The sequence below is a fragment of the Carcharhinus amblyrhynchos genome, chromosome 12 (assembly GCF_965287045.1).
Source record: "Carcharhinus amblyrhynchos chromosome 12, sCarAmb.v2.hapA, whole genome shotgun sequence".
In the NCBI taxonomy this organism is placed as follows: Eukaryota; Metazoa; Chordata; class Chondrichthyes; order Carcharhiniformes; family Carcharhinidae; genus Carcharhinus; species Carcharhinus amblyrhynchos.
In genome coordinates, this window is record NC_137335.1 from 12,135,296 (window position 1) to 12,161,973 (window position 26,678).

General features: G+C 39.7%; 1 protein-coding gene across 2 annotated transcripts in view; it reads right to left on the reverse strand.

Annotated features, from left to right (window-relative positions):
- xrn2 (5'-3' exoribonuclease 2) overlaps positions 1 to 26,678 on the reverse strand; it is a 77,196-nt gene that overhangs the window by 37,412 nt on the left and 13,106 nt on the right. For both annotated transcript variants that reach the window (XM_080200065.1, XM_080200067.1), the window contains exons 12-20: positions 23,503 to 23,560; positions 23,306 to 23,413; positions 22,683 to 22,727; positions 19,459 to 19,599; positions 13,055 to 13,167; positions 8,213 to 8,348; positions 7,605 to 7,712; positions 5,451 to 5,540; positions 3,849 to 3,921 (exon numbers count right to left, since the gene is read on the reverse strand). In XM_080200065.1, the coding sequence (XP_080056191.1) occupies positions 3,849 to 3,921; positions 5,451 to 5,540; positions 7,605 to 7,712; positions 8,213 to 8,348; positions 13,055 to 13,167; positions 19,459 to 19,599; positions 22,683 to 22,727; positions 23,306 to 23,413; positions 23,503 to 23,560 (872 nt within the window). The remainder of the gene's footprint in view (positions 1 to 3,848; positions 3,922 to 5,450; positions 5,541 to 7,604; positions 7,713 to 8,212; positions 8,349 to 13,054; positions 13,168 to 19,458; positions 19,600 to 22,682; positions 22,728 to 23,305; positions 23,414 to 23,502; positions 23,561 to 26,678) is intronic.

A 26,678-nucleotide genomic window follows, 5' to 3' on the forward strand; every position in this document is an offset into this window, starting at 1 on the left:
GGACTGCAGGCTTCCCTGTGATGGAGGGTGACATTTATTGCACACACATTGCTGTGGTCTTGTCAGTTCTTAAGATATACCATTTCGTCCAGCTCTTGTGCCATTAGAAAAGAGCGCATCGTGCAGGTATCCTTGCAGCAGTCATGGTGCCCCCACCGTTGCATTTAAGCCTTCTCAATAAATAAGGAACTAGCTACTTGGCAAAAGAAAGGACATTCCTTGATAGCGTAGCTTAAAATTCTAGGGTGGGCAGAATGCAGAAAACAAAAGCCATACTGCCACAGGAAATGTGACAGAACATATCACTGGCACACAAAAACAGTACAACTGTCCAGATCATTTTGCAGGAACACTAATATTTGTCAGTCGGTGTCAAGGTTTATGGTAGCAGGCTAGAACCTCAACATCATGAGGGCACGTCTGCCACCAGCTATGATGAAAGCATCTGCAGAAGGGAGGAAGAAACCAACGCAATCCTTTTCTGGTCAAGATGTCTGTGAACCACTGATCCAACTGCAATACTCATATACGCAATCCCATTGCCCATTACTAACAGCTTGCACACCTTTACCGTTTCTCTACCACTGACCAGTTACTGACCATCACAGCATCTGCTTGATCAAAAATAAAAACTGCCACAAAATAAATATTCCAATATTGTAAACCAAACAATGCCAGGTTGTATACAAACTACTCACCACCGTGCACTCCTTTAATGCCCACCTTTTGCAGCCTTATTCTGGCCTAATGTTCCACTTAGTACTATCCCAATGTTTGCAGGATCTCTGGTGGGAAGACTGAAGATGACCTTACAGAACGACTCAACAGCTCTGGGTCTACAAGTCCTAGCTTCGACTGCACCACCAGTTCAGCATGGGTGGTAGCGATCAGAGTTGGCAGGCAAAAGCAAGTGCATTGGTGGAGTGGCAGAGGACAAATCTGTAACTTTGAGAGAGCACAGCAGGTTCATGCTCCAAAATGCCACAGTGACATTCTTTTGGCAACAGCTCAGCAATCCTAACAATGAGTTGGAAGACAGATTGCTTTGGCACCTTACACGTGTGTTTGAACACTGGCGTATACAGCTAAGGTGGCAATAGGAACAGGAGTGGGCCATTCAGCGAGATCATGGCTGATCTGTGGCCTAACTCCATATACCTGCCTTTGGCCCATATCCATTAATACCTTTGCTTAACAATAAATCTCGGATTTAACGATAGCAACTGATCTAGCATCAATTGTTGTTTGTGGGAGAGTTCCAAACCTCTACCAATCTAAGACTGCATGGCAGCATTTTGGACGTGCATGAATTTAGGGTGAACTTCTATCACCATTCAGACACTAAGGTGGCATATGAAATACTTGTGTTTATTAGCTGAGGGAAAGAACACAACAGCAGGAAGGTAATGATGGAGCTGTATAAAACAGCTGGAGTACTATGTGCAGTTCTGGTGCACTCTCATCCTTCCTACAGTGTGGCAACTAGAAAGGGTGCAGAGGAGATTCCCCATGATGTTCCCTGTACTGGAGCAACTCAGTTGTGATAGATAGAAAGGTAGGAAAACTTTCCCCCTTTATACATGAGTCAATAACAAGGGTGCATAAAATTTAAGGGAGCAATAGATTTAGAGGGGATTTGAGGAAAATTTTGTTTAAACAGAGGGTGGTTGGAATCTGGAACTCTGCCTGAATGGATGGTAGAGGCGGGAACCCACACAATATTTAAGAATTTAGGAGAGTATTTAAAAAGCCATAGCTTGCAAGACTACAGACCAAATGCTGGAAAATGGGATTAGAATGGATAGGTGCTGAACAGCCGGCGCAAACACAATGGGTCTCTTTGTGCTGTAAAACTCTGACTCTATGTGGCTGCTGTTTGCACTGAAGTTGAGACATCAGCCACCGCATTTGGCGCCATGGATAGATCCACAAGTCTTAAGAAGTTGGCCACCACTTTCATACTAGAGAAGATGAGCTCTAAGCTTGTGTAAAACCCTGAACATGGGTGTAAAATGATCCCTGACTATCCATATAAGTCTAACCTCTTGGATACTAGATCCGTGGACTGGGAATCAATAGACATTGCTAACATAGGAAGGGAGAGCAGAACAAAATGTTAATTTTTAAGAGTTGTTTTCTGATTACTAGATGTTTAGGCAATGCCAAGTTGTGAGCAAAATCTTAACAGCTTGTATAGTCCTGTTTAAGCTTTCTCGCTGGAAACTACAAATACTAAAGTGCAGTGACAACTAAATTAAACTTGCTTAGCTGTTTCAGTTTGCATGAGATCTGTACAACTAAGTAGAGCAAGCATTTCAAGCATCCTTAACAAATCCGAGCAGCATAACAACACAGGCATGAGAGAGGAAGCTTCCAAAGCAAAAGCTGAGCACAGGCTGTTACCCCAGACAGAAGGGCAAGATTTTCAATTAACTATCATAACGGTAGCTCATTCCAACATACGATGAAGAAATAATACTGCTGTCCAAACTGGCAGAGGTTTCCAACTGGAAACTAAAGACAACTAGATTTTGAGAAACCATTTGAATTTTTCAAGCATGTCTATTGCACAAATTCCTTTTGATATGCTTAAATTGAATGCACTTATTGCAAAGTCCATACAGCGCAGAAACAGGACAGTCAGTTCAACAGATCTATGCCAATGTTTATGTTCATATGAGCCATCTTCCATCCTATGAACTAACCCCATCATATATCCTTTGAGTCCATTCTTCCTTATCTAGCTTATTTATTAGTGTCACAAGTAGGCTTACATTAACACTGCAACGGAGTTACTGTGAAAATCCCTTAGTCACCAGACTGGCGCCTGTTTAGGTACACTGAGGGAGAATTTAGCATGGACAATGCAGTTAACCAGCACATCTTTCAGACTGTGGAAAGAAACCTGTGCAGACGCAGGGAGAACATACAGACTCTGCAGACAGTCACACAAGCCGGGAACCGAACCTGGGTCCCTGGCGCTGTGAGGTAGCAGTGTAACCACTGTATTGCTTCTTGAATGGATCTGTGCTATTCACTTTAACTACTCCTTGTCATAGTGAGGACATGCACACAGACTGGATAAATTGGTTCTCTTGGACTCGTTGTTAGATTCATTGGTTACTATCTTTATTTACGGCCCCTCTTTCTGGCCTTGCTCACAAGAGGAAACACCTTCCCTATCTACATATCATAACCCCGAAGACCTCAAATCAGGTCACCCCCCCTGCCTCAGTCTTGACTTTTCTGGAGGAGACCTCCAGCCTGGTTAACCTTCCTTGATGGGTACAAGGTCTCACTTCTACTACTATTCTTGCAATTCCTTTCTGCATCTTCTTCCAGCTGTTTGGCATCCTTTCTTATAATATGGAAACCAGAAATATTCCCTGTATGTCTCCATGCTGCAAAATTCTGTCAAGTCTAAAGATTATAAATAAATAAATCTGTACCTAGGAGTTTAATATTTATTTCTGAACTGATGGCTGAATATCTAGATGCAGAAGAAAAGTATTTTAAAATCCAATTATGTTATCACTGCCAAGTAAGGAACAGAAACAGAATTAATCCATTTCATTCTTATTCATCTGTCAATAATGACAGCCAAAATCACCCACTCACTGCTGATCCTGGTTCAGCTCCTGAATCAGAACAGCCAAATTACTTCCAGTAGTAGACACCTCTTCTCAAAAGCTATTTCTGCTTTTAATTTGATCACTGGGTCTTGCATATCTTACTGCTTTCCCTATAAACATCTGCAAAACACAGCTGTCTTCAATCCACATTAAAACCACAATATTCAAGGAAGTACATTAAGATAATAGACTATACATTGAAATCCAAAATCCTACCTTGCCATGCATATTTCTTTCCATTTAAATCGAGAGCAAAATCATCAGGATAGAAATCAATGATGGAAGAGTCCTGTTTAAAAAAATAAATAAATGCTTCATCTGCTGCCTGCCCAATCTCAAATTATACAAACATGCTCATCTACTTCTTCCTTCAAGAAAAGTCAGTTCAATCTGGATCAGTATTTTACGCAGCTTATTACCATCAAATTCACAGCATACACATTTTTTTGTGAGGAATCAGTGTATTCTTGTCAATTTTCAGTCCAGTTATCAAGCAATTAACAGCAATATGCATTTAAAATGGCTATTTATACCAATCTTTGTTCTCATTAAAAGGCATTAGCATTTACTCCAGAAGATGTTTTAATTTCCTACGAAAATCAAATGACCAAAAATTGCAAATGATCATTAAAATTAAAACCAAGTTCCATGTTTTATCAGCAGTTCAATCCAATGCTTGCTAGGATCGGAAAATCTTAGTTCTAAATACATTATAGATTGCACTCTCAGAAGTGTCCCTGAGTCTTGTCAAACAAGACTCTATTAATTGTCCTACAGTTAGGTAATTTTGAGATTAAGGATGGAATACGACATATAACTAGGAAAGCTAAAACGATACACAACTTTTATTCAGTGCATGGTCTGGGTTTTCTTACAGTTGCTTTCATTATTGCCCATTTTAAATTTTACTTCAAGCTCAATTCAACAGCATTTTATGTTTGATGAGATGCATGTTAGTGAAAATGATGGGTTGGTCACATAACCCATCTTAGAAAAGTACAATAAATGTACAATTCACTGCAGACTGTTAATTAGACTAACAGATTAAGAGAACATTTACTACACAGAAAGGCCCATCCTGTTTACGCTTGCCAAAAATTTTGCCACCCAGCCTTATATCACATTTCCCAGCATTCTCTTAGTAACCCTGGCAGGTAACTTCAGGTGTCCATTTTACTTAGTCAACCTTTCAAATGAGCTGAAAGTTTGTTATACTATTTCTATATGGTTTCACTATCACCACAATTGCTTGAGCGCATCATATATTTAATCTAAATGTGCAAGGGGAATGAAAATCATTTGGATGGAAAGATCAAGTAATGAAAACAAATGCGTTTTAAAGCATTCGCTGTAAGATCACCAAGTTCCATTTTTGCATTGCCAATTGTTCAATTTTTAAATCTAGTTGAAAATTTGAAGTATCGATTTACATCAACATCTTACAATCCCTATAGTACAGAAGGAGGCCATTTGGCCCATTCAATATGTATTGACCACAACCCCACTATTCCTGTAACCGCACACATTTACTCTGCGAATCCCCCGACACTAGAATCAATTTAGCATGGACAATCAACCTAACTCGCACATCTTTGGACTGTGGAAAAAACAAGGGCACCTGGAGGAAATCCATGCACATACAGGGAGAAAGTGCAAACTCAGACAGTGACAGAGGCTGAAATTGAACTTGAGTCATTGGCACTGTGAAGCAGCAGTGCTAACGACTACGCACCATACATGTATGCATTTACATAGGTAGAACATGCAGAATATTCATTTTGAATAGAAATCATGCCAAATTTTAAGAACAAAACCCACCGGATTCACCATCAGATCTCGCCAAGTCTCAGGGAGGAAGTTGCCACTTGCTGCAGGAAACACCCCCATCAACTGTTCCAGTGGCTTGAACTGCAAACAGAGATTCAAATATGTTTACATGTAAGCATTCAGAAACAACACATTTCACACCCACATGACAAAATGTTCTGCTTAATCAAAACATCCAACATTTTGTAAAGGGAGAGAATGACCAGGGACAAAAGAAAAGTAAACAATGGATAAAAGGAGTAGAGAACAATGTGAGAGAAGGCAAGTAAGTGCTTAAATCTGGCTCAGTTGTGGGAGGTGGAGATGCAAGGAGTGTGAAAATGATGGCCCAGGAAGTTGAAGGAAGGAAAAGCTTAAATTAGGACCAAAGATTTTGTGACAGTTAACTGCAAATGTCTGTTATCAAAACCAAACACCCCAAAGAAGCTTATTCAGCAAACAATATGTAAATAGGTAATTCATTTGCAATGCAGTTAAATATCTTCAGCCTCATCATTAATAACTTGACAGTTCAAACATAAAGGATAGTTCCAGAGTATCCCTCCTTACAGCAGGGTGCTGAAAGTCAAGCTAGCCTGTTGGTGGTGCCCAAGGAGAAGGCAGCACTCAGGGCAGAGATTAGGGGGAAGCCTAGGTGTGGTCAAAAGGACAGCAGGGGCGGGGATCAATTTTTTAGTGCTATATTAGCATTTAAAAATTCATATTTGTAGGTTCCTCAACAATTTCACAGGTACTACTAGGAAGGAGGACTATGATGAAAGCAAAAACCAGAGTTTAAGAGATGAAAGGAAAATGGCATTTCATTTTAAATTTTGCAAAGAGTGGGGAAGGGGGAGAGAGAGAGAGAGAGGATTCAGATCTCTACAAAAGCAGGCGTTAACATTTAAAATCGAGTGCAGAAAAAAATGAAAAATTATTAATCTAACATGAAAGGAAGGCAAGATGGCCCCTTTATTCAGAAAGGGAAGGTTTAGGCTATCCAGTGGTGAGATTGTTGGGCTGTAATCGCACAAAGTTGCAGGGAGAAAATCCACCGTCCCAGTATTTACTGGAGCGGGTATCTCAAAACTAGACAGTTTTTTCTTCCACGTCAATCCCCAATGTTTTTGTGCGGAAATGGTATGGGAGCAACAAACGATCTGAAATGTTGGCGAACAAAGAGACTACGTACATTTCCTTAATCAATAAGAAATAAACAAGGAATGACAAAGAAGGTGAATTATAGTCATGTCTGGCAAATGGGAAAATAAAGTGAAGGAAAGAAAGATAGAGAAAAAATACGAGGGAAAACAATTACCGATTATAGGAATGCCATACCAATTTAAATTGTTTTCTTTGTGCCAGAGAGGTTGAGTGGAAGTACAGGAACATAAATCTCAATTACAGCCATAAATTTTTGGGACAACTTCAACTGGAAGTTAATGCAATCTTTTGCAACTTGCTATTTTTGTGAGGCCAACAGCAGGATGGTGCCAAGTGACCAACAACATGAGTCAATTTTAAATTCACATGGTATTTCTTCTGTATCACAAGTTGCTCCGCAACTTCTATGTTAATAACAGCACATGCATTAAACAAACTTTGACAGCAAATTCTGGTCAATAATAAGTGACAGTAAAAGAACTTATAATGGGAAAAGTTATCAGCAACACAAACTTAATTATATAGTCAGGAAACCTGTACAGAGCCATGATGTAGCCACATATATAGAATATACCCACAATCATGTAAGCGCCCCCAAATACACCCAAGCAGGCTCCTATCAGAGGACTGCATTCCGATTAATGTCTTTAAAACATAATACAAACCATTTTAACTCAGCAACATGTGCAAGTTCCCATATCAACACCACAGCTTACAAGTGCTCACAGGAAACACAAGAACCTGAAACCCGCATTGAGTTACACATAGGCACAACGTGACCTAAAAATCACCATTAAACATGCCAATACTAAGAACTCCTTCAAATCAGACATGGGGACCAACATAAATCTCAAAGATGTTACCCATGGTGATCGCAGTTTGCTAATTTGCAACTCAAGGCTATAAGCTTCTAGGAATCATTTTACCATTTTAGATTATGCTAAGTCAGCAGAAAGTATACACTTATTGCTGAGATCTGAAAAACTCCAGTCAAAAGCTTACCGGCTTTGTTCCCTTTTCAAATGTGGAAGGCATATCTTTAATGTCTGTGAAATCAGAAGCGAATGGTGCATAGTGGAATGGGTAAAACCACTTCCAGGAAGCACACCCCTGTGAACAGAATTTAGCTTTTAAAAACAAAACTTGTCAAAGTAGAGAGAACATGGCACTTAATTTTTAACACCTACTGCTGAGGCCCTCAAAACGATCACTGTCTTTGACTGTTAGAAGGATTGTTCCAAGAACATATATTCCGGAGCATTCATTGGATAAGCGCCTTCGCAAATGCAAACTGTAGCTGCCACAAATCCCAAATGTTTTTTGGTGGTGGTGGTGGGGGGAGGAACGGTGGTAGGAGATGGCAGGGAAGGTGGGGAGACAGATGGTGGGGGTGGGGGAGGGGGAGGGAAAGCAGTTGACAATGCCTGACCTGACCTTGTTTTGTAAAACAAAAATTGTTTCTGATAGGAGTTATTTTGTTCCAAAAAAACTCAAACGTATTCCCCCACACAATTCCTTTTCTTTAAGTCTTCCCAACAGCTCTCAATTTGAAATGCACCATGCACTCCAATACAACTCCAACAAAAGAAGTGAACAAAAAGCTTACGTACCTGGTAATAGTACTGAAGAACCCAACACAAACCTTCAACATATGATTCGACAACTTTTCTGCGGAACTTTTCATCAGAAGCATCAACGTCAAACTTGTTTTTATAGTAACGCTGTTTCCAGCCTTCTTCCCAAAGCCTGTATCATAAAAACAAGATATGGTACTGTGAAGAAAAAAAATCACACCAATCTTGCAGCACAGCAACTCCGGTGAAAGGCTTCAAGAACCTATCTGGCTGTGACTCAATCTTCCTTATTTTTTTAAGGCAGTTTATCCTCAATGAGTTAAGGCTGTAGGTATCGAGCTGCATCCTTTAGCAATCCAGCCTCTGAACTCGAGACAACTCGATCCTACAGTATTTTTACTAATTTCTTATTCACTGACCTGTCTTGAGACAACTGCTGGGTATAGAGTTAAAAGCACCCCAATTAACACAATCATCAGTAAGTCACAAGCAGAACATGAAGAGCTAGCATCAACAAGTCTATATACCTGAAAACTTCCTACTCTTGTAGCTGGCGAGAGGAATGAACTTTACGATAAGACCATAAGCTATAGGAGCAGAATTAGGCCATTCGGCCCATCAAGTCCGCTCTGCCATTCAATCATGGCTGATATGATTCTCATCCACACTCTCCTGCCTTCTCCCCGTAACCCTTAATCCCCTTATTGATCAAGCATCTATCTATTCCTGTCTTAAAAACACTCAATGACCTGGCTTCTCATCTCAGTTTTAAAAGAACATCCCATCACTGAGGACAATCTCTCCAGAATAACTGAATTTTAAACCAAATCTGAAATTTCAAAATGTCACAGCATCACTACACGCACAGGCAGGCACTTATTCCACACACCTCGTAATATGCAAAAGCTCTCGAATGTTGGATGCAGCCAGAGCATTAAAGCATTAAAACCAGTCAAGGTTTTAGAGGTGATATTCATGAACACTAAAGTATCGGCAGCATCAGAAACCCTCTCCGTCAGGTCAGAGACCATGTAGTGTTGTTAATAAAGTGGGTGTCCACACATACAATGTAAATATACTTAAAACCGGTCAAGATTTTAAGAGATAAAATTCATGAATGGCCTTTGAGCATTGGCAACATCAGCCCTGGTTCAGGAGATAGGCTTGAATCAGAAGACTGTGGGTTCAAATCTCACTCCAGAACACAAAAATCATGGCTTACACTCCAGCCGAGTACTGGGAGAGTGCTGCCATGTATTTTCAGAAGTGACGTTAAACCTTGGCCTCCTCTGCTCACAGGCAACAGTAAAAGATCCCATGGCAGTATTTCAAACAGCACCAGGGAAATTTCTGTTGGTACCACAGCTAGGTACCACATAAATGCAAGTCCTTTTTCTGTACTCTCCTTATATGATTGAACATTTGTAACTGTCTTAAAGTTAAAAAAGTTTATTTATTAGTCACAAGTAGGCTTACATTAACACTGCAATGAAGTTACTGTGAAAATCGCCTAGTCTTGATAGTGTCTTGCGGCATCAAATCACGCCCAGAATTATCTGGAATACAGAACCTATGAAAGGTCGCCCCTTGACTGGTATTGGTCGGAATTTCCATCAATTTAGAGAAACCCCAGACAGTTCGGCTCCTTCAAGGAATGCAATTTGAGCATTGCACAGTGGAGGGATCAGAAATTGGGGTGGAATCACATATCGGGTCCCCTGTTCTTGGTCACTGCCACATTAAGTTGCAAAGCCAGGGGTAGTAGGGGGAAGCAGAAGTACCGCCCGCCTCCCTCCATCCACAAAGTCTCATTCATGCGGTCGGCAACACATTCACCAACAAGCAGAGGCTTCTGTAGACAATATTAAGAAAGTTCTGATTTGCAGTCAGGGTCAAAATGCCACGAGAAAAAGCATATGAAAGAGAAGTACCCAAAGTGGAGAATCCACAATCACACTCGCCATGCCGTACCTCTGGCAGAACAGCAAGAAGCATCTCAGAAACCCTTCCCGTCAGGTAGGAGGCCATACAGTGCTGCTAATAAAGTGGGTGTCCACACCTATTATGCAAATATAATTAATCCCAGGATTTGTGCCAGTTCTGGCAGCTCAAAAGCTCTTGAAGGATATTATAGCAATTCTCAGAAAACACTCTGAGGAGCCAATCACTGATCTAAACACTGGCATGAAAGAAAGCCAGTCACTAGAAACAGCACTTTATACACACTCCAAACACTTACTTCAGGTTGAACTGGTGATCTTTGCATTGACAATGTACTCAGTGGTTCGATTTGGTTTTGTGTTCTCACCCCCCACCGCTGTGCTCAAATAAGCATGCTCAAAGTCTACAACTGCTACTGTGGCAGAATATCACTGACTTGAACATTTTCTTCAGGAGAGAGGGAGAACACTCAACAATAACAGAAGACAGGTCAGTCAACGTGAGAAGAGAATGTGAGAAATAGAAAAATAATTAAAGGAGACAGAGAAAGAGCATGGGCTTGCAATTATTTGCATCTTTCACACCCCCAGGAAGTCCCGAGAGTTGACATTAATCATACAGGAAAATGCATTAGCCAATATGCACGATAATCAAACAGATGGCCCATATAATCTATTTTTGATGGTGCTGATTCAGGGATATTTGCAAAGCTAGACAAAAGCAAAACACAGCTACTTGAATTGCATCATGGCGTATTTTTCAAACCAATTTAAACAGGTGCTAATTTAGTGACTCATTTGACAGAGTGCATATTCTCTACTTCACTGAACTGTCAGCCTAGATTACGTGTCCCAGTCTACACTGAGGCTTGAGTTCACAACCTTCTGACTCAAACAGGTTAGATACTGGTGAACCAATCTGACATACAAGTGGTAACTTGCTTCAGCCTATAAGCTTCAGAGTGGCTGGAATCTTCGTCTTAGAATAAAGCCATTTTCTAGATTGAAATTATTTTATCTCTATGCCCCGTTTCTTTACTTCAAGAGTGAAAACATTCAACATATTCTGGTTGTTTAAGAAAAGGATAAAACAAATGGATAAAACGATCACTTTGAACTGGACAATCTTCTTTGACCTATTATTAACTGTTTCGATATGCCAACCCCCCACTTAATACGGTAATTTGTTAGGACAAGGGATCAGTACCACCCAGGGGCAATATCCCTCCAGCCTCACCCCACTCAGTTTCCCCATTTACACCAGGGAAGCCCTTAAGGTTCTTCAACTGTTCTCATTTTTTTAAAATCATCCTCACATGTGGGCTTTACTAGGAAGGCCCAATCTCAGTTACCTCAGGAAGGTGGTAGTAGATCTTCTTCCTGAATCAATCTCAGTAGCTTGCTAGGTCACTTCAGAGATAGTTAACCACATTGGCATGGAATGGGAGTCACATCTGATTCAAACCATTTAGAGAAAGCAGGCTTTCTAATCATTTTTACAACAATTTGAAAGATTCTTGATCAGCATTGCATGTGGTTTTATTTAACGTTCCTTTCATAAATAAATTGAACTAAATTTTCAACTGCCATGGAGTTTAAACATGCGTTTGATAAAAAAGTATATGACCTCTCAAGTTTGTTCCGCTATTCAGTAAGATACCAGCAGAGCTTCTACATCAAGTCCATTGCCCCACCATAACCTCAGACACCACAAGCGTCCAAAAATGTATTATTTGAGTTTTGAATACATTCATTGATTGAACATTCACAGTCTTTTAGGGTACAGAATTGCAAAAAGCGCAAGTATATATTTACTGGGAGTCTTAACTTGAAGTAAGAAAATGGTTTACGGTCACAAGCGTACGCAAATTGTTTCCAGCTCACCCAATATTGAAAAATAATTTTGCCTCTGATCATTTTAAGTGTAAAAATATCAAAAATAAATGTACAAAACGAATTGCAACATTTAAAAGACATCTGGACAGGTACGTGGACAGGAAATGTTTAGAAGGGAATGAGTAAACGCAGGCAAATGAGACTCGTCCGGTTTACAAAATGTGCTCAACATGTACGAGTTGGGCCGAAGGACCTGTTTCAGTGCTGTATATCTCTGTGACAAAACGCAATGGTTAATGGATTTACCGCCCCTTACTTTCAATTTCAAAGAAGAATTACAGAAAAATAAAACTCCGCTACTTAAACCAACATGTAAATGATGCAACAGCATGTTGCAGAAAGCAGAGCATGAAAAATATCTGGGCACATTTATTCAATAGCAGAGTGCCATTTATTTTAAGAGATTATCAGGATCATCGGGAGCTATATCGAGCTTGGAATTGTCAGCTCATCAAGAGTCTGTGCATGTCACTGGATTACAACCACAGTACTGATGTTAAAATGGCAAAGTACAAAATAAGGCTTCGGTATAAATTATCACTTTTTTTTAGCCATTACTGCTGTCAGACAATTATTTTAATCGAAAACCAGTGCTGCTTCCCAAGGGTCAAACTCAATTCATAATATTTAGTCTTAAAGTATTTTCCCACAACCTCCCCCCACTGTATGCATTTTACAGACCCCAGTGATAACTACATAGTGGAAATGGACAGAACTGGTTAGTGCCTATACAGGCACTCAGACTGAATATTCACATGTGCATAAAATGTCTAATTTACAGTTTGATCTCAGATGGAGAAGGGACTTTTAATAGAACAACCTACTTGCATAGTAATTTCACTACTCAATCAACAGCTCCAATGTCTCAAAATGCTTTGCTCAGCATTCCTGTACCTTCTACGCTAATTACTACTCGATAAATGGTAAAGCAGTTATGGGAGAGATGATGACATTTGTTCTTCAAATTAAGTGGTATTAATTGGAGCACCTATTTTAGGAATTTGCTGAACAGCTAAACAAGGCAATCAGCCAATCACTGTACCTGATGTTATCTGGTGGTTCATCATCGTCGTCATCATTATCCCCATTCTTCCGCTTCATTCCTAGAGGCACTGGGCTTCCATCTGAATTCGAACTGTTGTTGTGAGCTGATGTCTAGGAAATTAAAAAGGGGAAATAAAAAATAAACTTTTAGCATTGCTTTGTAAATAACACAACTGGCTCAAAAAGGAAATTGCAATTTAAGGTGAAACTTTGCCTGCAACCATGTTGGCATTTGATGTGCTTTGTTACAGAGCTACGATCTAGCAAGTCACAGAAGTTCATGTCAGCATTCTGGAGTTCAAAACTAAAACAACAAAGCAGGCCAATAATCTCAAACAGTACCAACAAACGATACAAACATCACTTCAGTCAGCAGGGCATAGTGCTGCCTTCTTGAAATAATAAACACTAGCTTGATTTTATGCAAAAACCCATCATCAATTCTGGGACATTTCCTTTCATACAATGTTACATAACGATAATCATCATATTAAAAATGCCATATTGCATCAATTTTATACATCTCAGTTACTACTTTTTAAATACATTAAACTTCTGATTTCATATCAGTGGAAGGGAACAAATCTTGTCACCACCCAAAGTCAGCAATACATGTTTGTTGTTTAAGTATATTAAAAGTTGGATGAAAGGCAATTGCTTCAAGTATACCTCTATTACTGAAGTGCCACAGTAGAATCCTTTTCACTAGTCAAATGTAGTCCAACTCAGTAAATAATTTAAAATAATTGAGCTATATTTACATTCTGACAATCTGAATTGCTTTGTGTGTGTACGCTACATAATAATGGCTTAGCAACATTGCTGGTTTCCAGGATAAAAACAGGTGAAACCTATTCTCGATGAGAGTTGCTTAATTAACAGTGAACAGTCAGTGAGAATAAGGAGCGGATTGGGAGTTGCAGGTTTGTGGATTAGTTTAGCTGATCTCACACGTGGCAGCACAATTAACCTTAGCACCAAGTGTGGAGGAGCAGAACACCACAAACATTTTCAGAGACTGGAATCCCGTAACTGGTTACTATCCCTTAACCAGTGCTGGGAATATGTCTGTAATAGACATCAGGTGAACACTATTTATTGTGATGTTCCCACGATGGAAATGTAATGTTTAAACTCACGTGAAGAATATTCTCTGGCAGAAAGTGCCAGAGGCCATGTTTTGTCTATGGGAATGCAACCCAGCAAGGAACATTTGCAGGAGAAACAAGATGACAAAAGCTGATGGGAAGAATAATGGAGTTTAAAACTGAAAATATATACCACGGAAAGTGATATTCTAAAGAAATAGTCTGCTCACAAAGTTGTTCCCCTACCTCCATTACATGAAACTATTCTAATTTTACATCAAAGATAAAAATCAGGTTATGCTATAATGCTACAACACAAAGGCAGTTGCTTGAAATTCCTTTGTCAAATACTTTAAGGAAAACATTGGTGTATTTTAAATGGGATAATACTCCATGAAAGTGAGTTTCCTACAAATGATTAGTGCATGTATATGTTTATATAGCTCAGCTCATGTTTCTTTCAGCAGGTCCAGATACCTTTCATCATGCAAGTTCATGGAATTGGCCTTTCCCTTTTTTTCCCCTCTTCCTTTCAGTTTCTACTGGAGAATGGGAACCAGTGACTACACACCTTGCAAGTGCTGCTCGAAATGAGTCATAAAAGCAGCACAGGAATGACAGAGCCCGATTTCCAACATCACAATCAAAATTCGGACTAGTGGATATGAACCTATCTCTACCACAAGTAGCACAACATTGCTTCTGAATTCTAATTAATTTAGCACTCCATACAACCTCTTTTACAATCCATTTAAATAAGTCAGAGCTAAAACACCACTGCAGCTACAGGTATCACCATAAAACAGCTTGGCGGCACAGTGCTTAACACTGCTCCTCACAGCTCAATCAATCCAGGTTCGATTCCCAGCTTGGGTCATGGTCTGTGTGGAGTTTGCATGTTCTCCCCATGTCTGTGTGGGTTTCCTTTGGGTGCTCCAGTTTCCTACCACAATCTGAAAGACATGCTGGTTAGATGCATTGACCCGAACAGGGGTTGGAGTGTGGCAATTAGGGGAGTTTCACAGTAACGTCATTGCAGTGTTAATGTAAGCTTTACTTGTGATTAATAAATAAACTTTAACCTTAAACTTTAAAATATATTTTACTACATTCTAAGCTCATTTAGCAAGAAAATTTAATTCATCACACTAGAATGCTTATGATGGCAACAGGAAAAGAATGAGGGTTGTACCATTTGTCTGAGAAAACATTTGAAACTAAAGCAGTAGCTTATTAACTTGAAGGCAATTGTTTATTTAACAAAAATACAGTAGCCAAGGATTTAAAAGGAAATTTTCCAAACAGCGTAGCAATAATCTTGGTTTCAAATAAGGGATTAAATCAGGTCACCATGACAAGGCAAGCATTACTCTTTACAAGAGCACAGGAATTGGGAGTACTGCATACACCCTGTCGAACCTACTGCACCAGATATTACAACCATAGCTTGTCTTGGGCTTCAGCTCAACTTCCTTGCCTGTTCCCCATATCACTGATTCCCCAAGCCAAAACTGTGAATACATTTAAGGCTGGGATAGATAACAATGGAGCATCCAAAACCCTTTGAAGCAGAAAATTCTAAAGATTCACAATCTTTTAAGTAATTTCCCTCACCTTAGTCCTAAACAATCAGCCTCTTATCCTGACACTGTGCCCTCGTGTATTAGATTCCCTGACAAGCAGAAACAATCCTTCAGTGCCTATCTTATCAAGCCCCTTCAGAATTCTGTACATTTCAATGAAATCAGCATTCATTCTTCAAAATTCCACAGAAAATACCACCCTCTTTCGCCATCCTTCCCCTTTAAAAATAGTGACAATCGTTTGTTAACCTTGCTATCTCTTGAAGCCTTTTTCTACATATTAAGTCTTCCATTATAACTATTTTGTTTCGTAACAAATTTCTCTAATCTCCACTTCCATGGATCCTGCTACTTTATCGCTGCTAACTGAAGGTCTACAAATAACTCAGTCTTTCATCCTTTTCTATTTCAAAACTATCTGTAGTGTTACTTATAAACTTGCTTCCCAATGAAACAATCCTTTGTTCAATATTGCTATTCCTCTTTTTCTGATTTTGTTGATTTTCACAAAGTGCTTATAACTCAAGTATTTATTGCCCAGTCATGCTGAGTTTGCTACAGGTCTTAAGTGATCATAATTGCTCATATGCTAAGACAAGTTGTATTTTAATTTATTGGTTTAATTTCTTCTGCTACTTGCTTAAGGATACATTAAAGTTGATAGTGGACCCTAACCTGACTTTATGAATTCTTGCCTGTAAACACATATATCAACTTAAACCCACAGAAAGAAAATCACTTGTTCTTTTTCATTAAATCAGTTATTTCTTCTTGACTATATATTTTCTTCTGAACCTGCAGAATGATGATCTCTAACACTACTGATCATCTGGACATCACTCAATCATTTTTTATTTTTAGGATATTTTTATTCCTTCCAGAACCAATATTAATTAATAGACAAATCATATTGATAGACACCTACAGGGATTATAAACATCTAATGGTGTAATCAGGAAGTTCTCAGAGGACAATAATAAATATAAGCCAAGCAACAATTTTTTACTTGAAACACTTTCAGAACATATGATTATTAACACTAACTTGACGTCAATCTTGCAGCCTCTATTGTCTCAGTAGCAGTCATATACCAGTCTGTATCCACTTATCATGTGGCTCAAGTTCCACCCAAGTTTAAATACAGAATAATATTCTAAAGCAGAAACCATTACTTGCATCATGTGTTTTTAGGATGCACTGCATATACTTGGGTTGGAATGATTCAGTGTCCAAAACAACACCCAAAATCACGAATTAATTTCAAGTTCAATCATTAAACCATATCCCTGCTTGTTTCACTGTCACGTCATAAATCAAAATTTTCAGCATTAATAAAAAGATCAAAACAAATGACACAGCAGTTCTTGATCAGCAATATTGTCTCCAAGGTGTGCCTGTGCATGCAATGGCATAGCCATGCAATCTGGAACATACACATGTTAAAAAAACAGGCCACTCACTGCACAGAACACGAGCACGAGGCTGATCATCAAACCCCAAAGTGAAAAGCACAAGCAGTTGAAGGGCATAGGAAAAAGTGCAATCATAATTGGAGGAGGAGCGGAGAGCACTAGCCAATTGTCCGGAAGTGAGAATTTGAGTGAGAAGGGCACGGCTATTTGAGTGACCGAGCTTCAAATTGACAACACTCTGAATTCATTAAGGGTTGCAGGAGGGGGGCAATAGAGTTGGAAAAATTTCCAGGAAGAAGATTACCATAAGGGGAGGACTCATTCAGCCTGGTACATGTTTGGTTGCTGGTGCTGAATTAGAGCAAGACACAAGTACTCCCAATTCCAGAGCTCTCAACTGCTCAGGACTCAGCCTAGAGCTGAATAGTCCAAAAAGTCTCTCAGCAACTAAGGGGAAACATCTCATCATGGCTGGATGAGTTTAAACTTTTTTAAAAAATTTATTAGTGTTACAAGGCAACATACATTAACACTGCAATGAAGTTACTGTGAAAATCACCTAGTCACCACATTACAGTGCCTGTTCTGGTACACAGAGAATTTAGCAAGACCAATGCACCCAACCAGCACCCTTCTGGACTGTGGGAGGAAACCAGAGCACCCAGAGGATACCCACACAGACATGGGGAGAATATGCAAACTCCACACAGCAAGGACCCAAGCTGGGAATCAAACCCAGGTCCTTGGGTGCTGTGAGGCAGCAGTGCTAACCAGTGTCACGGTGCCACCCAATGAACAGAGGTAAAGCTGATCATAGGACTTAATCTCAAATGAACACAATGCTCTTTGATGAGCAGTTTTATGATGCAGACTAGGCTTTTGGTCAAATATATAGTACACGACCATTAAAGACTTAAGTTTCACTTTGGCTGAGCCACATACCATTAGCCTGGAACCCACAAGTTCATTCAAGTTATTTACGTTCATGGATAATGAATGAGAAATCTAATGATGAGAGTTTCATTTCACCGTTTGGTAAGATAAATGAATTTTGAAAGTTGTTTTTATGATCTAAAACCAGACTTCCAAGCTGTCCAAAAGCTCACCTGTCCTTTGCAAATTCATCTCTTCTCCTGGAAGCATGAGCCCTTGCGTCAGAAAAGGGAAGCTAACAAACTAGGTGTGCGATGACAGAACAGGAATGTGCCCATGGAAGGAAACAAATGCTTCCTCCAGAGCATGTAGATATTCATAGGCCCATGGAATGTACCATGAATTGAATTAAACAGGTTTCTCAAACTGCAAGAAAGATCAGTAACTTCCATAATCTAAGTCGAAATTTACGTGTGTCAAAAGTAGGCTTATGTTAATACTGCAATGAAGTTACTGTGAAAATTGCCTAGTCGCCACACTCCGATGCCTGCTCAGGTACACCGAGGGGGAATTTAGCATGGCCAATGCACCTAACCAGAAAGCCTTTCGGACCAAGGGGGGGAAACTGGAGCACCCGGAGGAAATACATAGTCATCCAAGCCAGAAATCAAACCCAGATCTCTGGCATCAAGAGTCAGCAGTGTCAACCACTGTGCCACCCACCTACCATTCAAGTTTCATCGAGATTTTTTAAGAAGTGGCGTTCAGATGAGCCCGTAGCCCATCCAATACAAATTAAATTTAGATATAACACACTAGTAATTTCACAAAATCAAAGTCTGAATATTTTGACAAAAAATGTCATTTGCTCCATAATTATCAGACTCCAATTTCAATCAGGTTGTTGAGATAAGTTCACTCTATAGATTGTTGCAGATTATTGAATAACGATTTCCAGTGGAAAGCACAGCAACATCCACGATCTGAAATTGTGCTTCTCTGCTCTTAGTCACTCCCTCACCAAGTACTGCAAGGTCAGTGATTATACCGTAAGATGCAAAGCAAAGCTCCCTCCACTCTGCTCCTTTTCTCATTGATTGGGCATTTTTTCCCCCACTTTGGATTGTTAGTCCAGTCCATTTCACTGTATTGCTCATGAACGAATTCTGAAATCACACTGCTTAACCATCCACAGTTTAATGAGACGCTGTGGCAAAACTACCCTACTTTTACATTTTATCCCCCATGCCATAAATGCTAACATTCCATTTGCCTTCCTAGTTACTTGATGCACCTGCACAAAAAAAGTGATTCATGTACCAGGACACCCAGATCCCTCTACATCATTGAATTTATCATCTTAAAAGGGGGCAGACAGGAAAACGCAGTTGAGAACACAGATCAGGTTGTCATCCAGATGGCTCCCAAAACATGACGCAGTCTCACCTTATTTTGCTGATCTCTGCCCTGTACTCTCATTTCATAAGCTGTCTGTCTTGCATTCTGCATGGGCTGTGGCCTACCACCCCGTTGACCCAGAGGTTGTGGGGCAAGTTTTCCACCAAGAACAAAAGAGGTTGCCTCTGTCTGATGAAAGAATAAAGGTGACAGTTATAGAAATGGTTAAAAAAATTAAACAGCTGCAGCTAGCAAAGAACATAACTCCAAATTACATCAACAGGATAAAACAGTAACAAAAAACACAACAAATCTGCAATAAAAACCAGAAGATGGATGGCTGAGGGTTTCACCAAATATATCACAAAAGTTTATGTTATATAATAACCATTAAGGGTCTTAATAGAGACAAGTCAAATCAAATTGGTAAAGGTTGTCATCACAACAGTTTCTTGGAACAATATACTGTGAAACAACTAGGAATAAAGCGATTTTACACCTAGTATTGCGCAATGATGCAGGTCTAATTAGAAATCCAGTAGTAAACCACCTTGCAGGGTTGAGGGGGGTGGAAAGAATGTATAATAATAAAGCAACATACTCCAGCCCCAAATATAAATATTAAACTTAAACAAAGGAATTACGCATGTACAATAAAAATTCTCTACAAACTGGAATTTCTGAGGTTCCCCAATACGAATCAATACTTTACCAACTGGAAAAAATAATGAAGCTATCCGTGACCTATATCCATATGCTGTAATGTTTAAATGTACTGTTGAAGACCAGAAGTAGAAAGTATACTTTTCATTACTTCTGAGTGTTTGCATATTATTTCACGCCACAAATATTGCGCTGTATTTGGAACTCTCCATTAACTGGCACTACCAATTCCCGACACATGCCAGCTAATAAAAGATTTTACTGTATAAGCAGAAAGCTGGCCAAGATTGATTGGGCAAATAAACTAAAAATGCATGGTGATAAATAAAAGGTGGGCAATTTAAAGAAACAATTACTAGTTTTCAACAAAGCTATATTCCACTAAATTAACAAAATCTCAAGCAGAAAAAAAAAATCGATCTGTGATTTAAGAGGGAAGTTAACAGAATCCAATTAAAATAATACTGCAATGGATGGTAAGCTCAAGATTCGGGAATGTTTTAGAAACTGGCAAGAGCAACCAAAATATTGATTAAAAGGGAAAAAAGAGAATATAAGAATAAACTGGCATGAAAATGAATTGCAAGAAGTTTTACAATAATATAAAAAGGAGGAGAGTAGCTAAAGTAAATGTTATCCCTTAGCAAGAGAAATTATTATGGGAAAGGAGAAATGGCTGAGAAGTTGAACAAATCTGGTCTGCCTTCAGTGGCAAATGACATCAAAAATTAAGGGCAATCAAAAGGCTAACAAGAACGAGGAACTTGAGGTCATTGATATCAGCAATGATGTGGAGAAACCCAAGGGATTAAATGGCAACAAGTGGCCAGGGCCTGATGTCCTGCAGCCTTGGGTTCTAAAGGAGGTAGCTGCAGAACTAGTGGATGCACATCATTATTTTTCAAAACTGCTCAGACTCTAGAACAGTCCTACAAGTGGAAAATTACAGCACAGGAACAAGCCCTTCAAGCTGCCAAGCCTGCACCAACCACGCTGCCTCACTTAACTAAAACCCCCTACCCTTCCAGGGACCATATCCTTCTATTCCCATTGTATTCATGTATTTGTCCAGACGCCCCTTAAAACTCTATCTTATCTGCTTCCACCACCTCCCCCAGCAGTGAGTTCCAGGTACCCACCACCTTCTGTGTAAAAAAACTTGCCTCGTTCATCTCTTTTAAACCTTGCCCCTCACACCTTAAACCTATGCCTCGTAGTAAATGACCCTTCCACCTTGGGAAGGAAATGGTGCTAGGTTAACTGCTCATTCGGAGAGTTGGTGCAGATGTGATAGCTCAGTGGCTTCCTTCTGCACTCGAGCTATTTTGTACATCTGTGGAGGCTGTGCCACGATGGGTCATCAAATTAGTTTCTGGGATAAGGCAGTTGGCTATAATGAGATGCCTATACTTTGAGTTAAGAAGAAAAACAGGTGAATTAATTGAAACACAGATTTTGAAGGTCTTCACAGGATATACAGATTGTTTCTGCTGGTTTGAGAATCTAGAACATGGGGGCAAAATCTTAGAATAAAGGGTCAGTTATTTAAGACTGAGATTAAGAGAAATATTTAGAGGGTTGGAAATTGTTGGACTTGTCCACCTCAAAGGGTATGGATGCTCTATTGTTAAGCATATTTAAAATTGAAACTTAAATAAGACCAGTCTCTCAGGGAATCATGGGGTGCAGGAGGTAGAGTGGAATTGAGACAAATCAGTCATGATCAGTTTGAATGGAAAAGCAGGCTTGATGGAGTTCCTGGTCTGCTCCTGCTCCCCTCTCATGTTTGTAGATGGGCAAGCCAACTGGACTGAATATGGGTCAGTCAACTTTCAGGGTGCAAAACTGTCCCAGGGCCTCCACTTAAATAAAACTTACATCTGCTGAAAATTTCCAGATGTTCCAGATTTACATAGCAAACCTACACAAATACTAAAATATGGACAAATAAATTAAGTGACATCACTAGAAATTTCTTTAAGATATTTGGAGCAAAGATTTATGAGATAACAGTAATGTTGGGATCTTGCATGGAGTCAATTGCAGAATCATACAAAATTCCACCCCTAAAGTCATGATGTAACATGTCACCATGTTTTTCTCTTATACTGCCATAGAAATATATGATTTTCTTTTAGAAAACTGAAACAGCAGGGGTGTCAAAACTTCTTGGAAACAGACAGCAGACCTGCTCGATAGATGTGTATTTAGCAATGACCTTCTGATATGTGCACTCTCTTTTGTGGATCAATTCAAATACCAACATTTGACAAAAATGAGAGACTTGTTCTGGATACCAGCATTACAAAAGGCAGAAATGGAAAATGACTCAACATTATAAAGTACAAGTACGGCTCCAATAAGTATTGTTCACATTTCCCCTCCTGTACAAAATATCTGCCAAAATTCTACAGACTCAACTGCATGGTTCAGAAGCTAAGGTGATGGATTTTCACTCATTTGATCAAAAAACAAAGCAATTTTCGCATCAGTTAGATTGATTTGAAATTATTCTCTCAAATGCTCACTTTCAAACAGGATACTGGAGATGACCGGACACTCCTACAACTATTAAGATTCATCTCAAACACAATTAGGAAACTACTTACTTTCATTCTTTTGTTTTTTTCCTTTTGTCTTTTTCTGAACGACACCTATAAAAGAAAGAGATGCCAGTTGTCTTGTTTGTTATGTTTAACAGATCAATTAAAAAAGTTACTTATTGTAGCTTCATGAAATACTACTCCATAAGGGCTCATTCACACTATGACTTTTACAATTGATTCCAATATTGTAGTTATAGCATAAACACAAGCCTGACTCAAGGACTGAAAGCAAGAGACTCCTTGGCGATAGTAGTCACAACTAAACTTCGGAGTCAGTTTCAAGCCATGACAAGTTCTTTTTTACACTCCAAAAGGCTAGTAACATGAAACTAAACAGAAAGTAAATTTGCACTGTGAAAGTAACAATAAAATAACCTCCCCTTATTAAATGGTCAAATCGACAGCCTTTAAGCGTGCTTTTATTTTTGAATTGTAACTACTGAAAAATGGATGCTTATTTGGCAATTTTATACAAAAATGACAATACCGGAATAACTTGTCTGAAATAGATGATCATATGCAACTTTGTATTTTACCATAAGCAGATGCAACTATTAAAATTAAATATTTAATATTAAATATTTCTTTAAAATATACTGCAAGTTTCAAAACCAGAGACAACCTACATCATCATCTCTTCTCTTCTTAAAGATGTTATCCTCAGCTTCTCCAACTGCAACCATAATCATTTGCACTCGCTCCAAGTTGACAAAACCATTCTCCGTAAGGTAACCCTAAAAGAAATAAAGAAGTTGCAATCTTCCAAGTTTTACTTTTGCAATGAAATGAAACACAGGCTGTCAATACCATTCACTTTACTTACCCCTGTCTTGTGCACGACATTCTTGTAGATCCCAACCAGTCGATCAATTGCACCCTCCCTGTAAAACAGATGTAGTATTCAATTCAGCCTCAAGACCAAAATGCTAAAGATCAATATTTTAATCGACAATTTATTTAATTCAAATGGAACACTTTTGTAGAACAGCTTGCATTGCACAATACTGTCAAATCATTCATCTGTAAGACAACCTGGCTCACAAAATACTGAACTGTATGTAATGTGTGGATACAGTGTCCATTCTTTTGATTTGATTTACTGTCACAGGTATTATTACAGTGAAAAGTATTGCTTCTTGTGCACTATACAGACAAAGCATACCATACATAGACAAAGGAGAGAGCGCAGAATACAGCGTTTTTCTACTCACTGCTAGGGTGCAGAGAAAGATCAACTTAATACAAGGTAGGTACATTCAAAAATCTGATGGCAGCAGGGAAGAAGCTATTCTTGAGTCGGTTGGTATGTCTCCTCAGACTTTTGTATCTTTTTTACCCAACGGAAGAAGGCGGAAAAGAGTATGTCTGGGTTGTGTGAGGTCCTTAATTTTGCTGGTTGCTTCTGAGGCAGCGGGAATTGTAAACAGTGTCAACTGGTGGGAGGCTGGTTTGTGAGATAGACTGGACTTCATTCACAAGCCTTTGCAGTTTCTAGCAGTCTTGGACAGAGCAGGAGCCATACCAACCTGTGATACAACCAGAAAGAATGCTTTCTATGATACATCTGTAAAAGTTGGTGAGAGCCGTAGTGGAAATGACAAACTTCCTCAGTCTTGAGACCATAAAGGCATCGGTGGGCTTTCTTAACTATAATGTCAGCATGGGGAGGAATCAAGACAGGTTGTTAGTGACCTGTACATTTAAAAACTTCAAACTCTGGACCATTTCTACTTTGTCCCCATTGATGTAGAAAGAGGCATGTCTTCCACTGCCTGCTTCCTGAAGTTGACGACTATCTTCTTCGTTTTGTTGACATTGAGGGAGATTTCTGACACTGCATCAGTTCACCAAATTCTCTCTCTCCTGTACTCTGACTCATCATTGTTTGAGATCTGACCCACTACAGTGGTGTCATCAGCAAACTTGAAAATCGAGTTGGAGGGGATTTGGACACGCAGTCATAGGTGTATAGAGTATAGTAAGACACTAAGAACATAGCCTTGTGGGGCACTGGTATCGAGGGTGATCGTGGAGCTGGTATTGTTCCCTAACCTTACTGATCGCAATCTGTGGATTAAGAAGTTCAGGATCCAGTCACAGAGGGAGGAGCAGAGCCCCAAAGCCACAGAGTTTCGAGATGCATTTCACAGAAATAATGGTGCCGAAGGCTGTGTTGTAGTTGATAAATAGGAGTCTTTGTTAGCTGGGTGTTCCAGGGTTGTGTGGGAGGGCCAGGGAGGCATCTGCTATGGACCTGTTGCAGCGGTAAGTGCACTGTAGTGGATCCAGGCAATCTGGGAAGTCAGAAATGATTCATGCCATGTCTAACCTTTTAAAGCACTTCCTAATGATGGACGTCAGAGCCACTGGATGGTAGTCAATAAGGTACGCTGTCTGGCTTTGCTTTAGTACTGGGATGATCTTCTTGAAGCAGAAGAAGATTGTTGTAAAGAGAGATTGATGTTTATGAACACCCTGCCAACTGGTCCGCGCAAGGTCTAAGCGTTCGTTTGGGTACCCCCATCCAGACCAGTCGCTTCCCATGGATTGACCTTTGAGAAGGCTGCTGTGACATTTGGAATGGTGACACTGGATACAGGTTCATAGAGGCTTCTTGGCTTGAGAGCTCTCACTGACCTCTTGCTCAAAACTGGCACTGGGGAGGAGTGCTATGGTGCTGGTGATTTTGCATACAATCTTATAGCATGTTATGTCTTGCAGACTTTGCCATAGTCGGTGCAAGTCCGTGTGGCTAGCCTGGGACTCTAGCTTGGTCTGGTATTGTCTTCTGGTATCTTTGATGGAACTCTTTAAACCGCATCTGGCTTTCTTGCATAGGTCAGTGTCGTCTGACTTGAACGCCTCAGACCTGGACTTCAGCAAGCAGTGGATATCCCTGTTCATTCATGGTTTCCTGTTGGGAAACATGCAGATTTGCTTCTTTGGCACACAGTCTTCTACAGACTTACTAATGAAGTCAGTTATCTTAGCAGCATACTTGTTCAGACTGGTCTCCAAGTTTTTAATTACTGACCAATCTACTGACTCTAAACAGTCCCATAGAAGATCATCTGACTCAGACCAGCACTGCATGACTTTCTTTAATGGATTCTCCAGTTCTTGCTCGTAAGCCGGGAGCAGGAGTAGAGCCATAGGGTATGATTTTCCAAAGTGTGGGCGGGCGATGGAGCGGTAGGCATGTTTGATATTTGGGTAGCAGCTGTCTAGGGTGTTTGCGCTTCTGATGGAACAAGAGGTGGGTCGGTGGTATCGTGGTAGAACACCCGAGCTTGGCCTGATTCAAGTCCCCGGCCATGATGAACAAAGCCTTGGGTATTTGCAGCGGTTTATATTTCATCCAGCACGGTCTTCACATCCGAGTGGGATGGGATGTAAACAGCTGTCAGTTCTTCACATGGAATTTAATTATGTAAAAAGGTCTAATCTTGTGACTTATGTACTATCCACAAATTTCACACATCACAATTAAAAATAAATGAATCACTATGAAATTATTTCATTATTTACCGTTGACAGCACAATAGAAGGATTTCCTTAAATCAAGTTATAACAATATTGTTCATGACCCTTCGCTATTAACTTAATCCAGCCATGCCACCACATCTGTTTGACCACACCACCAAAGATGGACCTCAGTTGAGTTAAAAATAAGCTCAGAAATATATTCCCAACCCAGCGAATATGCTTTTAAGGCAATTTGTACAGCTGCACATGGTGAAAGGGACTGACTTTATATCTTCAAGAGAGAACATTTTGTTAACAGGACTATTTAAAATCAGGTTCCTGCAGTGTGATTGACAGCATGTTTAAACTTTACACCTGCCCAACAAATCTTAAGGCTCTTTGAAACCCAGAAGAGAAATGGAGTGGACTGCAGCCAACTCCAGCAGATTTGTTTTTCAAAGCAACTGTTACGGGACAAGAGAAGCAAAAGTCCTGCTCCCAGTCCGGTGAAGCCTTTGGCCTCCTTTCTGAGAA